The 21,594-nt window shown below is 39.2% G+C and overlaps 3 protein-coding genes and 1 non-coding gene across 6 annotated transcripts in view; 1 reads left to right on the top strand and 3 right to left on the bottom strand.

Annotated features, from left to right (window-relative positions):
• The window catches only part of LOC117576649 (extracellular sulfatase SULF-1 homolog), a 30,252-nt gene extending 14,254 nt beyond the window's left edge, over nucleotides 1–15,998 (top strand). For 2 of the 3 annotated variants that reach the window (XM_034261584.2, XM_034261582.2), the window contains exons 3-10: nucleotides 11,193–12,150; nucleotides 12,212–12,538; nucleotides 12,596–13,289; nucleotides 13,347–14,209; nucleotides 14,278–14,588; nucleotides 14,644–14,850; nucleotides 14,930–15,038; nucleotides 15,105–15,998. In XM_034261584.2, coding sequence (XP_034117475.1) covers nucleotides 11,300–12,150; nucleotides 12,212–12,538; nucleotides 12,596–13,289; nucleotides 13,347–14,209; nucleotides 14,278–14,588; nucleotides 14,644–14,850; nucleotides 14,930–15,038; nucleotides 15,105–15,213 — 3,471 coding nt within the window. In that variant the 5' untranslated portion in view covers nucleotides 11,193–11,299 and the 3' untranslated portion in view covers nucleotides 15,214–15,998. Of the gene's footprint in view, nucleotides 1–11,192; nucleotides 12,151–12,211; nucleotides 12,539–12,595; nucleotides 13,290–13,346; nucleotides 14,210–14,277; nucleotides 14,589–14,643; nucleotides 14,851–14,910; nucleotides 15,039–15,104 lie in introns of those variants that run through there. The other variant, XM_034261586.2, reaches the window with a different exon arrangement.
• Nucleotides 56–1,767, bottom strand: LOC117576848 (uncharacterized). Its single transcript, XM_034261940.2, has 3 exons — nucleotides 1,611–1,767; nucleotides 1,367–1,539; nucleotides 56–1,298 (listed from the first exon to the last, which is right to left on the bottom strand). The coding sequence occupies exons 1-3, from the start codon at nucleotides 1,705–1,707 to the stop codon at nucleotides 165–167; spliced, it is 1,404 nt and encodes a 467-aa protein (XP_034117831.2). The 5' UTR covers nucleotides 1,708–1,767; the 3' UTR covers nucleotides 56–164.
• Nucleotides 3,489–3,561, bottom strand: Trnaf-gaa (transfer RNA phenylalanine (anticodon GAA)). Its single transcript has one exon. It is a non-coding gene; the product is annotated as a tRNA-Phe (tRNA).
• A 3,259-nt stretch (nucleotides 15,999–19,257) lies between the features above and the next one.
• Nucleotides 19,258–21,483, bottom strand: LOC117576650 (zinc transporter ZIP1). Its single transcript, XM_034261587.2, has 2 exons — nucleotides 20,115–21,483; nucleotides 19,258–19,625 (listed from the first exon to the last, which is right to left on the bottom strand). The coding sequence occupies exons 1-2, from the start codon at nucleotides 21,331–21,333 to the stop codon at nucleotides 19,414–19,416; spliced, it is 1,431 nt and encodes a 476-aa protein (XP_034117478.1). The 5' UTR covers nucleotides 21,334–21,483; the 3' UTR covers nucleotides 19,258–19,413.
• Between the last annotated feature and the right edge of the window lie 111 nt (nucleotides 21,484–21,594).

The raw sequence follows: 21,594 nt of genomic DNA, 5'->3' as shown, positions 1-21,594 counted from the left end.
CTCTTATATTCTCCGTAATAAATGCATTGTTACTAAATGCATTGTTACGAAGAATAACACTAAAATAAAATATAATACTTTTTAAAGTGTCTTTCTATATTAAGGCTAAAAATTCTACAATATTGATTCAGTCATAGCTTTGACTTGTTCGGTCCTGCTACAGTCTAGTAGGCCAATACATCATGCAAGCGGCGAAAACGGTGTCCAGCCTTTCGCAGAGTCATGTTTCGTGTCTCTGGCAAAGTTACCATCAGAACTACGAAACATATAACCATGATAATGCCTACTGCCAGGTAGTACTGGTAGAAGCTATAATCGTTTTTATCGAATGTCACGATCACAATGATATGGATCAATTGCTCTATGCAAACAATCAGGGCAATTAGGAATGCTTTTATGCGTAGTGGGAATGCCTCGCCCAAGTAGGCTGGTGTACAGGAGACAAACAAGCCGGCAAACATTTGGAATGCCATGGAAATTCTGCACACCGTTGCCATATGATCCGGATCAATAACATTGCTCAAATTGGAATAAATGCTTGCCATTCCGAGCATCAGGCCGCCCATGCATATTAGGCCAAGCATCGAGAGGAGCTTGCGTCCCATCTTGTCCATGGCCAAGATTGCGAGAAGGGTTCCAATCCAACGTAGGATTCTCCACACAATAATCGGCCAGCTATACATGGTGCCCTGCCAAACCGTTGTGCTCTCTATGATCGTTTCCGTTAGGGGCAATGAAAAACTGAATGCGACAAGACAGCGACAGAGGAGCATCTTGAGGAATGGAACCATGGCGACAATTAGTTCATGGACCAATGTCTCTCTGTTGCCCTCTAAAACATATTGGGAGTTCTCTGCAAATGCAAGTTTGCAGTCTTCAATTGTGGCTCTCTTATGCAGTAGTTCCCATTGGCAAGTGTTAGCCTTCAGGTCATTATTGCGACTTAGATAGAAGATGGGCGATTCCACAGATAGGATTAATATGGCTATTGCTATAATAGCAAATGAAATTCCAATGATGCCATGAACTTGATTGTTACCAATGGGCAGAGCTGGGTTCCACATCGAATCCATGATCACTTGGACTGCTATGCCCAATCCCAAACCGGACTGTTCAACAGCACACCATTTACCACGCTCGTTGTTTGGCGCCACCTCTGAGTTGTGTATGATGAAGGCTACTGTTATGAGTCCAATCCCTATGCCGCCAATGTATCGAGCAGCAACCATGGCATCGTAATTGTGAGGTGCACTGACACAGATGATGGCGTCGATCAGTTGTAGTAAAATTGCAACAAACTAGAGGAATTCAGATATATAAAATATTAAAATACAATTTAGGTAATGTCTTGGGCACGGAAACTCACATAAAAATAGATCTTCGGAAGGTGCGAAACGGATATTGATGCCAGGATTACTCCAATGATGACACCAATAAACCAACTGTATTGAAACTGCTCCGAAGTCTCAATGCCTGAGTATAAATTCCAGCCAAGACCCTGAGCCATGTCCATGCCTCCATACGAAAACATAACCATACCTAAAAGAGCACATCATAATAGAAACCAATGTTTTTATTTTCGATTTTTTTTGTAGATTTAAGAAACACACCCATTATGATATTGTGAAGTCTCTGTCTATTGAGACAACATCCATTTAATTTGCTCTCATGTCTGGTATCACTAATCACCTCTATGGAGATTTCCATTTTAATGAGGCTTGGATTGTTATTTAGTTCGTTCGCTTCGTTGGTAGTGCTGAATCTGACTTCGAGTGGACAGCCGCATGTGCATTTATAAGCAGAGCATATCGATATCTAGCATGTTCAAATAAATTGTAAGTCGGTTGATTGGCCAATAGATAAGAAGCGGCGAGACCTACGGCATGATTCATATTACCCGACTACTGAACACGTTCCTATTCGTAGACCCCACATGAAATAAGCCCTGATAAGGGCTGTTGGAGTGAAGCTTCAAATTTGAATTTCGGAGGTGCATGACTCATTTGGCCGCTGTGGGCTGTAATGAACTCCTTAGGAAACACCCGAAATGATTCAGCGTGTTGGCCTTTAATGTATCTACTGAAAATATGATAGATTACCTCTCGAAAAAGAAAAAACGCTTTCCAATGAAATTCTAAATATAAATTTATTTCTTATCGTCGGATTGTTGCTTGTTACAAAGTTTGCGCCTATAAAGTGCTTCTGTAGTCTCCTTATCATTCTTGTTTGATACAAATAATTTAACAAACTTTACCACACCTTTACCTAAACGAGTAGGAAACCACTTGACTGGCCTCCCGTCGGCAACATCTTCATTAGCTGGTATGGCAAATAAACTCATTAATGTTGCAGCAACAGTCGACACTTAGTTCTGAGTAATCCATCATCTCAGAGTCTGCATCTCAAGAGTTTGAGTTGTTTGAGTCGTCTTAAATTGCGTAATGTCTACTTCAACTCCAATTCTGACACCGTCTCTTACTCCTGTTCCTCGTCGCTATAGTCGCTATAGTCATCGTCATCGCCGTCGCCATGGCCATACGAGTTGTAACTAATCTGTTTTATTGCGTACCAAACTGTCAAATTATACCATATGCCTTGGTGGTAAAGAGAGTATCGACAGCAAGGGTAAGAGAAATAGAATGTTAGTCTCCGGAATGTTAACTTTAAGTTGCTCCATGTCATTTGTCGTCGCTCGACAAATTATCCATCTGCGACGCCAAATGGCAAATGACCATGGCTTCTGGCTCGTGGTTCCTCTGCGTCTTCTCATATTTGAGACATTCAAGTACATTTGAATGGGCTTATGCACCAAGTTGTCTAATGACGCAAGAATTATGAGCGCCGCATCAAGTGCCACACATGCCAGCATTAGCACATGGTGCTCATAACTCACACACAGATACATTGACAGCAACAGCACCATCTACAGCTACACCAACAGCAACAAATACAAGTTAAGATGAGCACTTTGCATCGCCTTCAATGTACGAATAACACACGACTTGTCTGTGGGCTGGAAAGAAGAGTCGCTGCTTCTGCTGTTGCCACTGCCACTACCACTAATGGAGTCTAATTACTCTGGCCGACAAGAGGCGACCGATGTGGATCCCTCTCAGTGCTTTGGCTAATAAAAGCATATTAAAACGTTTGTCGTTCTTATGCTTGACAGACAGCCAGACACATAGAATACATTGCGACTTGCCGATTGCTTATTATTTATTTTTGTAGACCTCGTAGATGTGCATCACATCCCCAAGCTATTTCGGTTTGCTAAAACATAGAACCGAACATCTCTATAGTATTTTCTGCTGATCATAAATGGTGTGTGCTGATGAACTCTGTGCCCTCAGATGGGCCATCAAATGTTTTAAAGTTTTCGGAGAGCGTCCAAATTAAATTAAAATAAGAGATGCTTCCGCCTTGGATTAAAAAGAGTGTTTCTGAAAGTTCGAAAATTAAATGAAACAAAATGCTTAAAAAAAAGTGAGTGCCGAAACCCGGGATTGAACCGGGGACCTTTAGATCTTCAGTCTAACGCTCTCCCAACTGAGCTATTTCGGCTTCTGGGATTTTTGCGGTGAACTTTTGAATAAATCAGAAAACTCTTGAAAAGAAAGAGAAACACTTATTTTACTTGCAGATTCGCAGAATTTTTTTTAGAATATTCTATATAGTTTGTTTAAAGAATATTTTGTTGAAAACGGCTGCTCTTGCGCCTAATTCTATAAATATATGGATTTTTTCTGCGCTTATGCTTCATGTGCGAGAAAGGGAACAACATTTAGAGCAACTTTTTTTTTGACAGACAGCCATTAAAAATATTAGTTTTGGTTAAATTGTTAATATTTTCAGATGATGTACATCACAAGTAAAAAGTTAAATTGTTAATATTTTTAGATGATGTACATCACAAGTAAATTAACACAATATTGGATCAAATCTCAAAGAAGGAAAGAAAACATTTATTTATTAGAGCGCACTACTTGTGCTACTACAAATTATAATTCTATAGAATAATCATCAAAACTATAAGGAAGGAAATTCAACGTTTCGTTTTGGCAAAGATTCAAAATTTGTCCCCGAAGAATAATTGCTTGCAGACATTAATAAATATTGGCAAAAATACACTTTGAACTTTAAGCAATCTTAACAGCAAACCTTTGTGAAAAGTATATTTTTATACCTGCTACTCATAGGGTAGGTCAACTGAAAATGTACATATGTAAGAGACACAAAGAGTCATCTCAGCCCATATATAAGTTCATATATTTTTAATCAGCGTCAGCAGCAGAGACGATAGAGCTATGTGTGTCTGTTTATCCATATGAACTCCTAGATCTCAGGAACTCTAAGAGATATAGCTATGGATTTTTAACAACACTGGGTATTGCCCCACGTGTCGACAAGTGTTTGAATAGCCTGACACATATCACTTTCTGAACCGGTCTTCTTATTATGCTGTTTTTTTTTTATTGAGCAACTAATGCGGCTTCCGTTCGACGCCTTGTGCTGAAAGCTGAGGCCGGAGACCCGAGACATATACAGACATCGACATACCTCTTCTCGGTTGTCGCTGCCGGCATCAGGGACAGTTTCACCTTTTACCAATGATTCACATTCTTGAAAGGCGATCGCAGTAACAGTTAAAATTCTTTAGAAAACCACACACCACGCCTACCAGCCTGATATGATTTATAGCCTGCCCACAGAGCTTCTCTGTCGGCGCTGTCTCTGTTGTTGAGCGCAACCTTTAGTCCAAGGTAAGCAACTTTTGAATAGTCATTGTCGAATTTTTGCTTTTTCGGTGCCTTCAGCACAATTTTCATGGTTTGGTTGGGCTTGGTCTGCATTTGCTCGGGTTACGCGTATTGGCCTGCTCTGGAAGCACTTTTGCAAAGCGGCTATTTACACTCGAACGAAAAGAGCGACAAAATTCTTGTGAAGTGTCACGAGAATTTTTAACATTTCGACTAGTATTTATATATTTTTAGTACCCAACTCCTGCTCCCTCTCGCTCACACCAACTGAGTATTCTAATATAAATTCGTATTTTGTTGGGATTCGAAATTGTATTCACCCCATTCGTCGCGTTGGCTAGACCTTGATATGTTTCCATCAAGTGCATATTGTTTTCACAGTTAATCAAATTTAGATTTTATGTGCTTAAAAGTAAAGGGTTTCGCTTTGTTGTTCTAGACTCGCTACATTATCGGATAATCAATAGAAACGTCTAGTGCTAATTTGCCACATACTCTACTTGACAAGGAGTCAACTTTAATATATGCAAATGTCAACCGAGTTTTCTTTTAAAAACAAGTTCCTTTTGAATGCAATTAACACTCATGGCGCAAAAACCGCAGTATATGCGAGTTTCCTGTCGGGGCAAGAAGTTTATTCAATTTTTGTTTTCTGTTTTGACTTGAAACAAAATGCAATGCAATGTTTGGCCAATGTTTCGTTACATTTTTTCCAATTTCTTGCAGTTCGCCCCATGCATAAATGTTACATGACTCTGCCGTCACTGGTTGTGTGTGTGTATTCTCAGTTTACTGTTGCAGAAAATTGTCAAAGCTCTTAAGTGGGTCACTATTTGATTTGATTTGTTTATGTCACCACTGCAACGACAACAACATCGACGGCAACTAGTGTAGGGTTTGCCTCCGTCATTCCTGGGTAATATTTATTTCTATATGTTTTTGTTGTTGTTGCTGTTGTTAGTAATTGGGCAACTCTTCAAGCCATAGCCATAACATAACAGAAATAGCAAACAGCTGCAGTAGTTGCCATTTAGCTTTTGACATTTGCTAATTTGAATAATGAACAACAATTTAAAGAAGATTAAATTATTGAACGAACCATTTGGTACTATAGTCCTATACATTTCATCTTTTAAATATGAATGGAACTCAAAAAACACTAGGCAACCGAGATATCAATTAATAATTGAATGTATTCAATCATTGCTTTAGCCTTCGATCACAATGATGTCGATTAAATATATGTATGTACGAAGTGACCGTTCTGCAAGAAAATTAACAATGATAGTATTAATAATATTTGATTTGGATCTTCAAGATGTCATGCATCCTAATTCAAAGAAAATTTTAGTTACTTGAATCAAAGAGATTTTAGAAAAATGTTACTCATTTTACTTCATTGCTGTACGAAAAGCATTCACAAATGCAAATTAAAAATATATTTTTATTTTTCTTCCCTTTTTGTTTTTAAATGAATTTAGCTACTGCAACAGAAAATGAAAGACAAATCAAATAAATGAAAGACAAACGCAAAATTCACTTTAATTTTATACATTTTTACTACGTTGACGTCTGACACTTGTCTAAAAGTCTGAATGCGCGCCAATGTCATTCACATTGAGCAGGCTTTGCATTACTCCTACGGATTGACTGCATATTTTGTTTTTGCATATTATGTATGTATCATATAAGTAATATGCGAAACGTTTCGAAAGCAGTTTAAGATTTGAAAAGAATATTGCTATTGCTCTTGTATGTATGTTATCTTCGGAGTTCCCAATTGAGCTTAAATAAACAGTGTGTAATTTTCGTGAGACATCAAAAATACTATATTTTTATAGAAATTTGAACATTTTAAAAGTTTTCAAAATATTGATTGCTTTCATACATTTAAAAAAATATTTTCTGAATTTTATTGTGATTGTATTCTCATATGTAATGCATGTAAATAAAAAGCTGTTTCCCCATGTAACGTAAGCTTAGCTGAAGTGTTAATGACCGAAAGCTGCTTAACTTAACTGACTTACCACTGACTTACTCCTTATACTCGTTTCATCGTGGCCAAAGCTACACCTAAGACATATTTACCACACAATTTATGAGTTCGTAACATGTGAATGTTGTAGGCTAAAAGCGTTGTATAAAGGAAAAGAAGAAGACCATAGTGAAAGAGTAGGCGTATCCTAAAGCCTACGCTCTCTCTTTCCGAGAGGAATTGTTTCATTGCAGCACATCACTATAATGCAGAATTGAAGTAGTTAAGCGTCAAAGTGACTGTGCAGCAGTTGGTGAGCCGGTTTCGAACTGGCCACCGTTAATTGTCTAATTAAGCGCTAAGTTGCAATTGGAATTGGAGCTGAAGGAGGAGGGACAACCCACGCAACTTGCTCCAAATTTGTACGCTCTTTGACGACACTTCGCCAGTTGAGTCAGTCCACGACTAAGACAAGAAACGGATGCGAATTGCCCACACTTGGATGACCATTTGCACAGTCAAACACATGTACATGTATTTTATATGTGTCGCTGAGCTATGAGTCCAAGGCACTAGTGCTCCATTGAAAGTGATAAATGAGATGCAGCATTGGATACCAACTGTCGTCTTGCTGTCGGATTAGCGGCGTCAAGAAGTCAACTTCACTTTATTACCATATTAAAAAATATACTTTAAACTCAAAGTCACACCACATCAGCACTGCTGGCAAGTTAGAGAATGTTTCTACAGCAACAATTGACTGGGATTTTGCGCTAATTGAAATTTGATTTAGTCTTAATGGAGTGAACTTCTGTTAAGTAGTTTGTGCAATTGCATTTATGCATTTGCCATTTATGCCTTTGCTTACCTAGTTCACGCTCCACTTTAAGTTTCCTATCTTCAATATTTGCTATTTGCATTCCACGTCTTTGACTTTTGCTGTGTAATCAGTTTCTCATATAATCTGATATGTCATGTACCGCATCTACAGACAAAATATGTTAAGCATTGTACTAAAAACATTCGCTAAATCAGCACAAAGCCTTCCTCGTTTGACTTTCAATGAAAAGAATGCTGATGGTGCAACTGAAATTTTAGATTGAACATATGTATGTATGTATATCGAATAACTCTAACCTGCCTATTTATAGAGTAATTAAAAAAGAAGATAATAAGTAATAGGAATAACTGCAAATAAAATAAAAGGTAGGAGGTATTCATTGTTTTATGAGCATAAGCAAAATTCAATTTTCATTTTTTTAATAAAAGACACAGCCAAAAAAAATATTCCAATGTACACTTTTAAGCTTTAAAACAAAAAAACATTTTGTACAAAATAAATCAATTGTAGTTGCTATAGTCACATCAAATTTTTATTGTTTATTTATTTATTGTTTTGGGCTAACAGCAATTTAAAGTAACAGTCAGATGGAGGCATCCCCGTCCCAATAAATTATACATATGTATATATAATATATACATAATATATACAGCTACGACCGTATGCCTGTATTTATCTTCATGTGAACACCTAGATCTCGGAGACTATATATAAGCGAAATTTGTTTGTATATATTTGCGATCCGATAAAATGAAGTAAAAGAGCTTCATAAGTTTTTGCCCATAAAAAAGTATTTCTTAGATTACTCTTAAAATTTTTATCCGCAGCCAAATTTTCAGGAATCATAAAAACTATAGTTATTATTCTCTGTACCAAAACACATACATGAAAATTACGATTGTTTTTTGAATTTTATCGATTTGCTGAGGTGGAAGAGGGCGTAGAAAAAGTTTGAAACACAATTGAAATGCGTGTAAACATTACAAATGCTGTCGAAAGAAATTATATGATTATCTCTTATAGTCTCTATGATCTGGGTGCGACAGCTGACAGACGGAAATAGCTATATAGTTTCGACTGTTGACGCTGATCAAGCATATATACTTTATAGGGTCCGAGAAACCTCTTTCTGCCTGCTACATACATTTCATGGAGGCACATAGTTATCGAGATAGAGCTAAAACTGTATTCCAGTCTACCATGAGTACAAAATATGCCAGATTGTTAACCAAAGTAACTAACAACATATTGCAGCAGCCGTTTTTGGACAATTAAAATTGTATCCTAAAAAACTTTTACAATTTTTATATGATCGTGACTCTTGCTTCAATATTACGCTTGGTAATCAGTTTTATTCGATTTGCGAGGACGCAAGTGGGCGTGGCAAAAATATAAAAAACATTCAAATTGCACCTCCTTATTGTCTTTGAGATCATACGGACAAAGACAGACGAATCAAGTATCAATCAAACGAACATATATTATGTATTATATATTGTAGGGTTTCAGATGACTACTTCTGAGAGTTACATACATTTGCTGGAGGCTCAAAGTTGCGCTATGGGTAGAGGGTATAAATACTAAAAGAATTTACCCCAACAAATACTTCAAAACTTAATAACATTTTATGAACGGTTAGCAACAGAACATAAAAGAAGCGACCTGTCGTGGAGTTTCACACAAACGGAGCCAAGCCATATAAATAAGAAGGCAGACTAACAAACTAACAATGCACGATGGACCAAAGTTAACCAGAGAAGAGTGAAAGAAGTGGCTGCATAGTCAAGCAACAAGAGAAGGACATAAAATAAATTTCGTAAAATTCATGAATGAATCAGAATCCGAAAAATCGTGTTTATTTCTCTCCATCTCTCTCTCTCTCTCTGTATCTCACACACACACACACACACACACACACACATCTCTTTGCTCTAGACGTTGTAGCGATATAGAATGACTTCGGATGGTGTTGCTAGCCGGCTTCAGAGCTAGTCTCGGTCCCAGTCTGAGGTCCAGGGTCCAGGTCGCTGACTAAATTTCCGTCTGTGTATTTGTGACGTGCGTGTAAAGGCAGAGGGTAAAGATGTCGGCAGGAGCAAGAGAAGAATTTTGTTCGCAGAGTTATTTTATTTTATTTGTGTCTCACTCATGCAGTCCGGTCAAAAACATGTTTCCTTTTTAGGGCCATGGACTTGGATCATGCGGAGCATCCAAGCAAAACTTGTTTTTGCTCACCTCAAATCGATCTTCACTCTTAGTCGTTGTTGCATTTCAAACAACCTTGGGGAATAAGGAAGTCGTTATCGGAGTCAAGAGGCGAAATCAAAGTGGAAGACGCTAACGACGATAATTTCCAGCTGGCTTCGAAACATAAAAAATACATTTCAGCTGTTTTAGCTTTCCCTTCACAACATAGTACAATTATATTAAAAAAGGAAATGCATCCACCATTTCATTATTATTATTGATTTTTTTCTGTTTCATTTTTTTTATTAAGTGTATATGTTTGAGAGTGTGGCCGGCGTGAGTTTGGTTTTCGTTACTTTTATTTTAACTTCGCAGCAAACGATCTATTTAATGCACCAACTGCAACATTTGCAGAGCAGACTTTACCTCTTTGTGTCTCGTACTCACTCTAACTCTTTGTATTCACATTTAAGAGTCGATGTGTAAGAGTAATCATGTAAAGAGTATTTGCCGATTATCACGTCATGTGAAGGGCAGAGCGCTCACAAGTGAATTGTTACGAAAGAATGGAAACTTTTGGCTCATATTCGTCAAGGCCAAATAGATTATTTGGTTCGTGGGCTAGAGAAATCAAAAGTTTCGTATTGCCAAATGGTTAAGATGTTAAGTCTTAAGAGTACTATTATTCTGGTCGAAGCTAGAGTTAAAGCCAACTTGAAATTACAATGGCAAATGCTCTTTACTGCTGCGACCACTACATATACTAAATCCCACTTAAGGAAACCATTCACCCGTCACAACATACACACACATAGCAGCTCCTATGTAAAGTACTCAACTACTGACTACACCTTTTACTTTTGCTCTCTACTCAGTCCAATGCCAGGCGCGAGAGCACATTAAATGCATCAGAAATGTTCATGGAAGCGAAACACATTGACTAGCATTGAGGTAGCTAGGTGGGACAAAGAATGTACGAATGGGTGGTGGAAGGTGGGTAAAGCATTTATTGCAGTTTTCACTTAAGTAGTGAGTGGCACATAAATTTCAGCAAGGACATTTGTGCGCTTAAACGAGCCAAGAACAACGACTTTAGCTTCGACGACAGTCAAAATATTTCTTGACAAGTAAACAAAATGTTCATGATTCTGATTTGGCTGACTTCGAGAATCGAAATCTTTCCCAATGTTGTTGCCGTTGTTGACAGTTCAACCACAAAATTCCATACTCTTAATGAAACTTAATGGTTGAAATAAATTTTTCAACCAAGTTGAATAACGAATCCGCTCTAGAACTATAATCTTATATTGGAAATAATGAAAAATTGGTTAATTTGTTTCTATTAACGTATTAGTTTGAATATTTATACGCATCCTTTAGTTAAAATTGATTGCGATTCCTAAACTAAATTCACTATTTTGGTCTCTTTTAGGAATTGAAAAGAATTTATATGGATTCTACGGCGGTATCACTATGTGGATGATGTCTAACGGAGACGCCGCAGCTTAAATTTAATCAACTTATCCCTATCCTGGTTATATGGTAAACAAAATGAAGCAAATTGAAAAACATCAAGTAATTGGCTGCCTGGCGCTGATCGCATTTGGTCTTAACCTGCTTCTGAGTTCAGCTGAGGGCAGGGAACAGCAAGCAACCGGTCAGGAGGGACGTCAGCATCAGCATCAGCATAAACAACAGTATAGGAATAGCCAACAATCGAGTGGGTCGGGATCAGGTTACAAACGCTTCTCTCGCGACTCAAATTTAGCTCGCGAACGTCGTCCCAATATTGTGTTTATTCTGACAGACGATCAGGATGTGGAGCTGGGCTCACTCAACTTCATGCCACGCACTTTGCGACTATTGCGGGATGGAGGAGCCGAGTTCCGGCATGCCTACACCACTACACCGATGTGTTGTCCGGCACGATCCTCGCTGCTGACGGGAATGTATGTGCACAACCACATGGTATTCACCAACAACGACAATTGCTCCAGTCCACAGTGGCAGGCGACGCATGAGACGCGATCCTATGCCGCGTATCTATCAAATGCAGGCTATCGCACAGGTTACTTTGGCAAGTATCTGAATAAGTACAATGGCTCATATATACCGCCAGGCTGGCGGGAATGGGGTGGCCTGATCATGAACTCTAAGTACTACAACTACAGCATCAATCTTAATGGTCAAAAAATCAAGCATGGCTTTGACTATGCAAAAGATTATTATCCGGATTTGATAGTCAACGATTCAATCGCATTTCTTCGCTCCTCCAAGCAGCAAAGCCAAAGAAAGCCCGTGCTATTAACGATGAGTTTTCCAGCGCCGCACGGTCCCGAGGACTCAGCTCCACAGTACAGTCACCTCTTCTTTAATGTGACCACACATCAGTGAGTTTAGCTCTACTTTGCGATGTTTCAGCCATGCTAAATAATTGTCTTTTATGTGCAGTACACCCAGCTACGATCACGCTCCCAATCCTGACAAGCAATGGATCCTAAGGGTGACAGAGCCCATGCAGCCGGTGCACAAACGTTTCACCAATCTCCTCATGACTAAGCGACTGCAGACTCTACAAAGCGTTGATGTGGCCGTGGAGCGCGTCTTCAATGAGCTAAAAGCTCTCGGGGAATTGGAAAACACATACATTGTTTACACATCGGATCATGGATATCATCTGGGACAATTCGGTTTGATCAAGGGCAAGAGTTTTCCCTTTGAGTTCGATGTTCGCGTGCCTTTTCTTATCCGCGGACCCGGTATCCAGGCTTCCAAAGTGTAAGTTACACCCCTGGTTTATCAATCTTTTTGTAACCTATCAATCTTCGGCCGCAGTGTTAATGAGATCGTGTTAAACGTGGACCTGGCGCCCACATTCCTCGACATGGGTGGCGTACCGGTTCCGCCGCACATGGACGGACATAGCATTCTACCGCTGCTACACAGTCGTAATCGGATTGTGCGTGAGAGTTGGCCAGATAGTTTCCTTATCGAGAGTTCGGGACGTCGAGAGACTGCCGACCAGATAGCTGAATCTCGAGCTCGCTTATTGGCGGAGCGTCAGGCAAAGCGGCTAGTGAACAGCATACTTCTGGAGGATCTGTTGAGTAAGGACAATGGGAGCAGCAGCAGCACTATGGCCACGCTGCTTAACTCGATGACCACGACGACAGAGCAGGAAAATCCTGACGATGATATAGGTGTCGATGATGATGAAGACGACACAGATGCAGATGCAGATACTGATATGGAGGCGGATACAGATGCGGATACAGATACAGAGGCTGATTTCACATCAGATGACACGTTTGATGACACAGCCGAGCAAGATGAAGAAGATGACGACGAGTTAGAAGACCAAAAAACACTACAGCACAATAGTTTAGCGCTGCCACCATACATCACAAAGATCATGCGACTGAACTCAGAGTGCTCAGATCCAGCGTTGCTAAAGAACTGTCTGCCTGGCCAGAAGTGGAGGTGTGTCAATGAAGATGGCCGCTGGCGCAAACATAAGTGCAAGTTTCATGTAGGTACCTCCTGAAGTAAACAATTATCATTCAATAATTTGATTTGATTCTTTTAGCTGCAACTGGAGGATCAACTGGCCGCAATGCCTCGCAAACAATACCAAAGAAACTGTGTTTGTTATACTTCGGACGGTCTTCGCTATACAAAGATACGTGCACCAGGATCATCAACGCATTCACATCGACTCCATAAGCGCACCCACATGCATCAGCATCAGCAGCTTGTGGACAAGAGTCGACATAGGCGACAGTTGCAGCTGGAACGACGGTTGCAAGGCCTAGATCGTTCACTTGACATGCTTGCGGAGCACAGACATTTAAATAAACGTGAAACACCAAGCAATTCCAGCTCCAACGATGTCATAGCTGTCGTCATTCAGCACATTCAAAGCAATTTAGAAATGCTGGAACAAAAGTTCCACGAGCCCGAGTTAAACAATCACCGTGGCAATCCTTTGCGTCGGGGCAACAAATTCCAAAAAGGCGGCTCTCGATGTTTTGTGGATGAGACCACAGATAAGGTTAACTGCTCGGATGTCACCTACGAGGATGAGAAGACCTGGCGTGTATCCCGCAATCAAATCGATATGCTGATTAAACTATTGAAAGAGAAGATCACCACCCTCAAGGACATGAAGAAACAGATGCGCGAAAGCAAGCAACAAGCGGCTGCAGCTGGAAGACGAGGTGAGGGTCGCAGACGCAATGATCCCATTTCCTCGCATGACGGCGCCGGCCCCGAGTTCAACATGAGCTTTTTTACTGAGTTGGGTGGAAACACCCCGCTGCCCATCCTATTGCCGAATGTGAGCACCATCGGCGGACAGAAGGAAATCTTTCGAGGTGATTCATACGATTCCAATGAGCACACACAAGGATCTCGCGACAAGTGCATCTGCGAGTCGGATGTTGGCGAGAGGTAAGTCGACTAGGTAGTAAGGGAGGCTCGTTAAACTAATTAACTAAGCAATTTCATGAATCCTCAAGTTATGCGGACTCTAAAGAGATGGCACGCGAAGCGAGACGCAAGTTGAAGGAGGAGCGGCAACGGAAGAAGGAACGCAAGCGTATAAAAAAGGCGCGTCTAGAGAAGGAGTGCTTGTCGGAAAAGATGAACTGCTTCTCACATGACAATCAACATTGGAGGACAGCTCCCTTTTGGAATGACAGTCCCTTCTGCTTCTGCATGAATGCCAACAATAACACCTACTCCTGCCTGCGAACCATAAATGCGACTCATGATTATCTGTACTGCGAGTTCACCACTGGGTTGATAACCTTCTACAATTTAACAATAGGTAACACAGAGTTTTCATACACCTGATTCCTTATTAACTGCATGCATATACATAGATCGTTTTGAGAGACAAAATCGTGCAGCGAGCTTGACGCCGGCCGAGAGATCGTACATGCATGACAAACTACAGCACCTAAAGAGCTGTCGTGGACGCAACTGCAGCATACCTAGACAGCTGCCACAAGTGAGCATGGAATCAGCTGATTTTTCGCCCGCTTCAAGCGCTGTTAATCATGTCCACCGTAACAACAAGCGAAAACATGGTAAGTGCTTGTCTACTTACTTATGAGTTGTATAGGATTTTGCAATGCATATCAACGAAGTTTATTGACTACATTTCAGGATCCCTGTCGGCGAGCGTGGGCAACTTTGGATTTGTGAGCAGTCCAATGGATGCGGATGCGGATGCGATGCCAACAGCTAAGCGACGCAAGCTCTCCAAATACCACAGGTGAGATGAGACCGAAGTCAACTTACATTCTATGCAACTGTATCTGTATCTGTATCTTTATCCCAGATGGACTAACTCGCAGCAGACGCATCTGAAGCGACGCCAATGGAAGCAGCAATCTCCTCACAGAGTGCAGCAATTGCCACAGCAGTCAGGAGTCGCAACAGCTGCCTGAATGCTAACAGTATATAGTAGTATCTTGATCTACCATTACACAGTACCAGTGAATACAAATGCGTTAAGCTTGCACCTATACTCAGCACCCCTCGTACATGCATATTGTGCATCTATGCCATACATTACTCTGGTGATGTAGAGTATAACTATGCATTCTGGTATCTTTTCTACTTAAATAAGACTGTGTTTTTTATGCAACTTACTTTTAGTTTCATTTCTATTCGATACATTTCTATACGAACCTTTTTTGCTTCTTTGGCTCGATATGCAATACAAATAATTATAATTTGGATATTAGAGTTTAAGTCACTTTTGATTGTACATACTTACCATTCGTTTAAATTTTGAACATTTTGAGAAATTTGTATTTTCGCACTATATAAATTATTTAGCGCAATTGGCTTACAATTTATTTAAATTAAATTAAACTAAATTAATTGATGACTACACTTAGCAAAGAGAATTCAAGTTACCATAGAGTTTTTATTTACATATTATAGTTGTAGTAATTACATATATTTATTGCTAACTCCTAATTGCTAAAATCGCCACACATATTACAATATGTTAAAATTTTTGATGGAGAACTCAAATCAATTGACATTTAATCATCATTAATGACAAAGTGCAGTAATTTTTAAGTCATAGATCGTTCGTTTATCTCGTAGTTTGTGCACCTGAACAAATAGTGTATCTGCCGTATCAAAGTTAATATCGAACAATCTATTCTAAATAATTAAATGCATATTTGTGGGAAAATAAAACATGTTTAACTATTTAAAATGATTTTGCTGTATGGAATTCTGATATATTTTATTTTATATCGTATCCTTTATGCGATAATATTAGAAATGCAACGGCAATATTTTTAAAAGGCAGAGCCTAAAAGTATGCCGGTCTTCAAAATATAAAAGAGAAAGAAATTTATTATTAATGCAGTATATATTTGGGGGCCCTTTCATCGTTATCAACAACACTGATCCGCAAAAAACTCCTTGTGTTTTGATTATAAAGTCTATTCATTCCATTGTGACTGCTGCTTACACATTCTGGAGCAGTAAGCAAAAATGTACTAAAATGTAACAATTTGTCTGTTTTTGATCTTAAAAAATAGGTTTTGTAAAAAAGTTTGTACACTTGTGGGTATGAATGTAAAGCATGATAACAATCCCATGGCCATCCTTTCATAACAATCAATCAGTTAATCGGCAAGCTTTAACCAGGTCACCTATAAATCCGGCTAGCATTTTCAAATTGATTAATTAGATTGTAGTTATCGGCGTGAAATTATAAAGATTAAATATTGACCGATATACACAGGTGATCAGAAGCCCAATAGGAACAATCAATTCGAATCGAATATTGAAATTTTAACACCATGCGTAAATATTTGCAAATGTGTTTTGTATGATTATGCATAACAACTTGTCACTGATAAGTGATAAAACTGATAAGCCAGATATCTTAGAATGTGCTCGTAAGAGGGCAAACAACTGATGAGGCGATTAAGTTACCCGTACGATTAGAATTAGATTCTTGGGGCAAGCGTAAATTTAAAAATTTCGTTGCTTTGCATATTGGAGACCAACCCGAAAAGCCCTGAGCAACAAGTTGCCCGGACAACTCTTTAACTCTTGAGCTTGTGAGCACCGGCAGCATTTGTAGACCCAGATGTAAATAAGATCCGATGCGCTAATTAACTTGCCGAGATGTTTTCATGCGCTGTCAAATGTTGTTACCCACTTGGCAATTCACACTTGACACTTGACGCGCTAATTTCCGTTGCAGCTATGGCGTTTCAAGGGGGGCATGGTGGTAGGGAAGCACGGCTTCCCATAGCTTATCTTGATCAAAACAAAGAGAGTGAGAGAGAGTAAGACAACGATGAGCAAAAGGGAGAGGCAGCGCGTGCATAGAGAGCTTGACAACCGCTCGGAGCGTTGTGTTGTTGCGTTCATGTGGAGATATCGTGTTAAAATTTTGCGCAAGCAACAGAGTTATCAGTTTGAAGTGAAGTATATTTATTGTTTGTTATGCCACAGAGAAATACTTATGTTCGCTATGTGTACACACCGTGCACAGTGCCAAGAGCAAAGAGTAATAATGTCGCTACATGGGTTGTCTCGATCTTGGGTTATACTTTGAAATTGCGACGAACATTTATTGTTGACTATTGCTGCTTTACGATCCGCACTTCAATCGAGATATCGTGCTGAAATTTCACAATTTCAGAATTGCCCCTGCTGTGGCGGGGCCTTTATGTGAAATACGCGAGTATACGAGAGGGACTCAGTGCCCCAAGCACGTACACAAACCTGCACAGCACAAACTAAGCTAGACAGGTGTTGAAAATCATAAAAACAAATTGAAATCGTTGAGCAGAACTCTTAACTCTAATAAATTCCAAACTAAAACTAAACGATTGCAGTTGGAATTGTGGAAATATTCTTTAAATTTCCATGCCATATGATTTGCACAAGGATCAATGTTTTCTTGTTTATTTGTTTAGCATCTCGCATGCAAAATAATTCAATTAGAATAGGAACAATAATTCATAATTATCCATCAATTAGCATTAAGTTTAACACAAACTCGTATGAGTACGTCACAATGTATTCCTAAATAGGTAAATATTTGTGTCATTCTTTCGTTAACGAAATGCACACTTCAACCTCTTTATATAACAGCAAATGCTCACAATACCATTTTTAATGGCAATACAAATTAATCCATTACAATGTTAATCTCGTTTATCAACTACTAGATATCTGTATCTCGCTCTTTTTCCACAAGTAAAATTACGGAAAAAGAATTTCACTATGATGATCCTTTTGAAAGAAATAAATTGTTTGTAATACCCTTGTCTTGCAATATCATCTTTTCGCATGTTAAGTATTAGTAATATTGTTGGGTATAGTAAAGCATCCTTTGATAAGCCATTTTGAATTCTATGTATTAATAATTAAAAGCTGTTTGATATCAATATGACAATTGACAATTGAATATGACGATATAAGTATTTCGCTCATTCAATCTACAATTTACGTCAAAATAAAAATACAAAAATCAAAGAATGAGAATATTCCAATACATTTTTTAGTAATTCAGTAGCACTACATCACAAAAATGTGGTAAAAATTAACCTAACCGATGTGAAGTTATAAGCAATTAAAGCTGATGACATTATTATTTGACAGTTACTTTTTCTTTTATTGCAATAAATATAAAATTTGTTTTTTGTACATCCACATATTTATATAAATAATATATAATGAAAATAATATAATACATTCTGATTTTTTCAAAATAAATAAAATGAATCTACCATTTTTTATAAAGAGGACAGAAAAGACAAAAATCGAGTTAATTGCTCCTTGATGTGCGACTCCCAAAGCATTTTTTTTATTTGGTCCCTAATTGATATGCATACATACAAATATACATTAAATTAATGAAATTTGTTGTCTCAATTTATTTTCTACTTGACATGTACTTAATCATTTAATAATTATAAGGAGGTTCTCCCAAAAATCCTTGTGGAATGAGAGATACTGTTCAACATTAACAAAAAAGCTAGGCGTTTTGAGTGCATCATTATAAAACAGTTTTTAACAACAATATAACAGATATAGATTGACTGAATTGACAATCGATGTGAAATGACGAATACTTCAAGAGAAACATTTAAAATAAAAAAAAAAATAAAGTAAATAAGACAGATCTAACAATAAAAAGTAAATATCGACATGTGATGTGCGACTCTTTCATGTTTTTGTATACAGATGTACGTTTCTTGAACTCTTTAATTATATCCAATAATTAAAGACACGCGTTTTCTTAATTTGTTTATCAATCTGCTGAAAATCCCCAAAGAAGCGGTACAACTTGAGCCCAAATAATTATCAGAAAATTGTTTCGTATGTGGCTTCGTTATAATATCATTAATTTATTAATCAATACTATTAATGTCGTAGAAATATGAATTGTATTCTATAAGAATACGTAGCTTCGAATTATTTGATAATTTATAAAACTGTGATGCTTAAATAATATTAATGTAAGAACAAAATTTTAATTTGAATTATATACAATTTGATTGCTACCTACATAGATAAATAATTTTACAGTATTAATGTACAATCTCTGCTTAACAGTTGAAACTAATGAAGTATATTCATATTCATCATGGGCAATTCAATCATTTATGCTTGGGATGGGCCTCTAGCAGCTTTTGGGTCACTTGGCGCAACACCTGCAGTTTCTCCTGATACTTATGGGCAGCAACCAGCTGCTCAGCCTCACTGTGATGTGCGTGGTGGTCTGTGCTGGATTCACTCTCAGTGTGATGATGATCGTGAGCATCTGTTGAGGAACAGCTGCTGTGACTATGTCCGTGACCTCCGCTTGCACCTGGAAGTAATAAAATTGCAAATCTATTAGCTTTGTTTGTGGCAGTACGAGTAATGTAGTGATAATTGATTGCCATTGGGGTCTACAGACGGTTCTTTTTGACGCATTGGGTATCCCCAATTAAGTGTGCCACAGCAGAGATGATTTCAGTGTGGGTTTTTTTCTCAACCTGTTTCAAGTGTACACAAAACCACCGGCATCTCTCAGACCGCAAAACCGTAGACCGACAATGTCTATTACAAGGCCAACAAGGCGACAGAAAAAATCAAGTAAAATGAATAAATAATACAGAGTTGTTGATTTGTCATGAAAACCAGTCATATGTAAAGAACCTGTTCCTAATTCCCTCGAATTAATTCCGGTTGAAGAAGAAGAGTTGCCTCAGAGACCCTGACACAATCAGAGTCAGATTTCCACACTCACAATCACAATCGCAATCACATTCACTCACACACTTGATTATCTCTTATATACATATGCAGTACTTACCGAGCTGTTGCAATCCGAACATAATCACAAATCCGACAAAGAGCGCCAGATAAGCCCGTAGACCGGAGCGATTCTTTGATAGTATCTCGAAGAACACGACGTAAATGAGAGTGCCGCAGGCGAAGCCTTGCAGTATGGCTGATATCAAATTGGGTCCGCCTCCACTCTGACCATGACTAATCAGAATGCCCAGCCCAATGCCCAAAGGACTGACCACGGCAAATGTTAGCACATATAGAACAGCGAGGCTGAGACGGGTTCGTGCCACAATCAGCTCAACGCCCACACAAAATGCGAGTACCAGCTTGTGGGCCGAGACTGCACCAAACATGAACCACACCGAATTGGCGGAGCTCTCCAGGCCGATGGCCATGCCCTCAAAGAGTTCGTGCAACGAAAGCGCCAACACGATGAAGAGTCCACGTAGGGACGAGGCGAGAATGTCGTCTGAGGCGTCTGCAATAACCATGTGATTGTGGCTATGGCCATGATTGTGGGCATGGCTGTGATTGTGACTGTGCTGCTGATGGTGAACTGCACCATACTTTTGCTGTTCCAAATCATTTTGCATGAGATCCTGCACAGAGAGCGAGGCATTTGCCACTGGTGCAGCCAACTCAGCTGCATTCGTGGTCTGCCCAGGTGCAGTAGCGGTTGATTTCACCAAATGACTATGGCGAATGCTGTGACCGCGCTCAAATGCAGCGCCAGCATTGTCCTGCTGATTCCTATGCATGTAGCTATGCATTGCCTCCTCGATGAAATACATGAGAAAGAAACCGCAGCACATCAGCAGTTCAGCAAGCGGGAAAGTTAGCTCGGGAATAAGCTCGCACTCCTGTAGCTGCTCGACCACCTCCTGAACCTCGGGCAGCAGATGGAGGAATGTGGTTGCTAGGAGAACTCCGCCGCCAAAGTACAACAAACACTTAACCACAGTCGCCGAGCGAGCATTAGTCTGGTTCTCAGTCCAATGGTAGAATCGGTTTAGCAGGAACGGAATGGAGCCGCAGAGAGCGCTGGCGCAACAAAGCACCACCATGGCGGTTACTTTAGCCATCAACAGAGAACCAGACTCGTCGTGATCGTGATCATGATCATGATCATGATCGTGATCGTCATCATCGTCGTGATCATCGTGACGTGCTGCCAAGTGGTTAACGGGCTCATCAATTTGCAGGAAGCATTTTAAGAAATTATTCACTTGTGTTTGATTCATTGTTGTTTTGAATTGCTTTAGTCTGATTTGTTTGATTCCTTCTATATATATGTATCTCTCTCTCTCTCTCCTTCTCTCACACTTCTCTTTGTCTTTGGCCTATAATTGCCAAAATGTTTTTGTTATTGAACCGACAACAGCTGCATTGAGATTTAAGTTGTTCGCTTGTTGTAGGCTTTGAATGTTAACGATTTATTGAGGCAGCCTTTTCACTTTCGAACCGCACGTTTAAGTTTTCTTATTTAAAAGGTTTTCTGTAGC

Source organism: Drosophila albomicans, chromosome 2R, assembly GCF_009650485.2.
Source record: "Drosophila albomicans strain 15112-1751.03 chromosome 2R, ASM965048v2, whole genome shotgun sequence".
In the NCBI taxonomy this organism is placed as follows: domain Eukaryota; kingdom Metazoa; phylum Arthropoda; class Insecta; order Diptera; family Drosophilidae; genus Drosophila; species Drosophila albomicans.
This window is presented reverse-complemented; position numbering and strand designations above follow the sequence as displayed.

Coding starts and splice junctions, on each gene's coding strand:
- LOC117576848 (XM_034261940.2), bottom strand. CDS start 1,707: ATGGAAATCTCCATAGAGGTGATTAGTGATACCAGACATGAGAGCAAA. Junction 1,540..1,610: donor ACTTCACAATATCATAATGG/GTGTGTTTCTTA, acceptor GTGCTCTTTTAG/GTATGGTTATGTTTTCGTAT. Junction 1,299..1,366: donor TTCCGAAGATCTATTTTTAT/GTGAGTTTCCGT, acceptor GAATTCCTCTAG/TTTGTTGCAATTTTACTACA.
- LOC117576650 (XM_034261587.2), bottom strand. CDS start 21,333: ATGAATCAAACACAAGTGAATAATTTCTTAAAATGCTTCCTGCAAATT. Junction 19,626..20,114: donor GTTCGGATTGCAACAGCTCG/GTAAGTACTGCA, acceptor TATTACTTCCAG/GTGCAAGCGGAGGTCACGGA.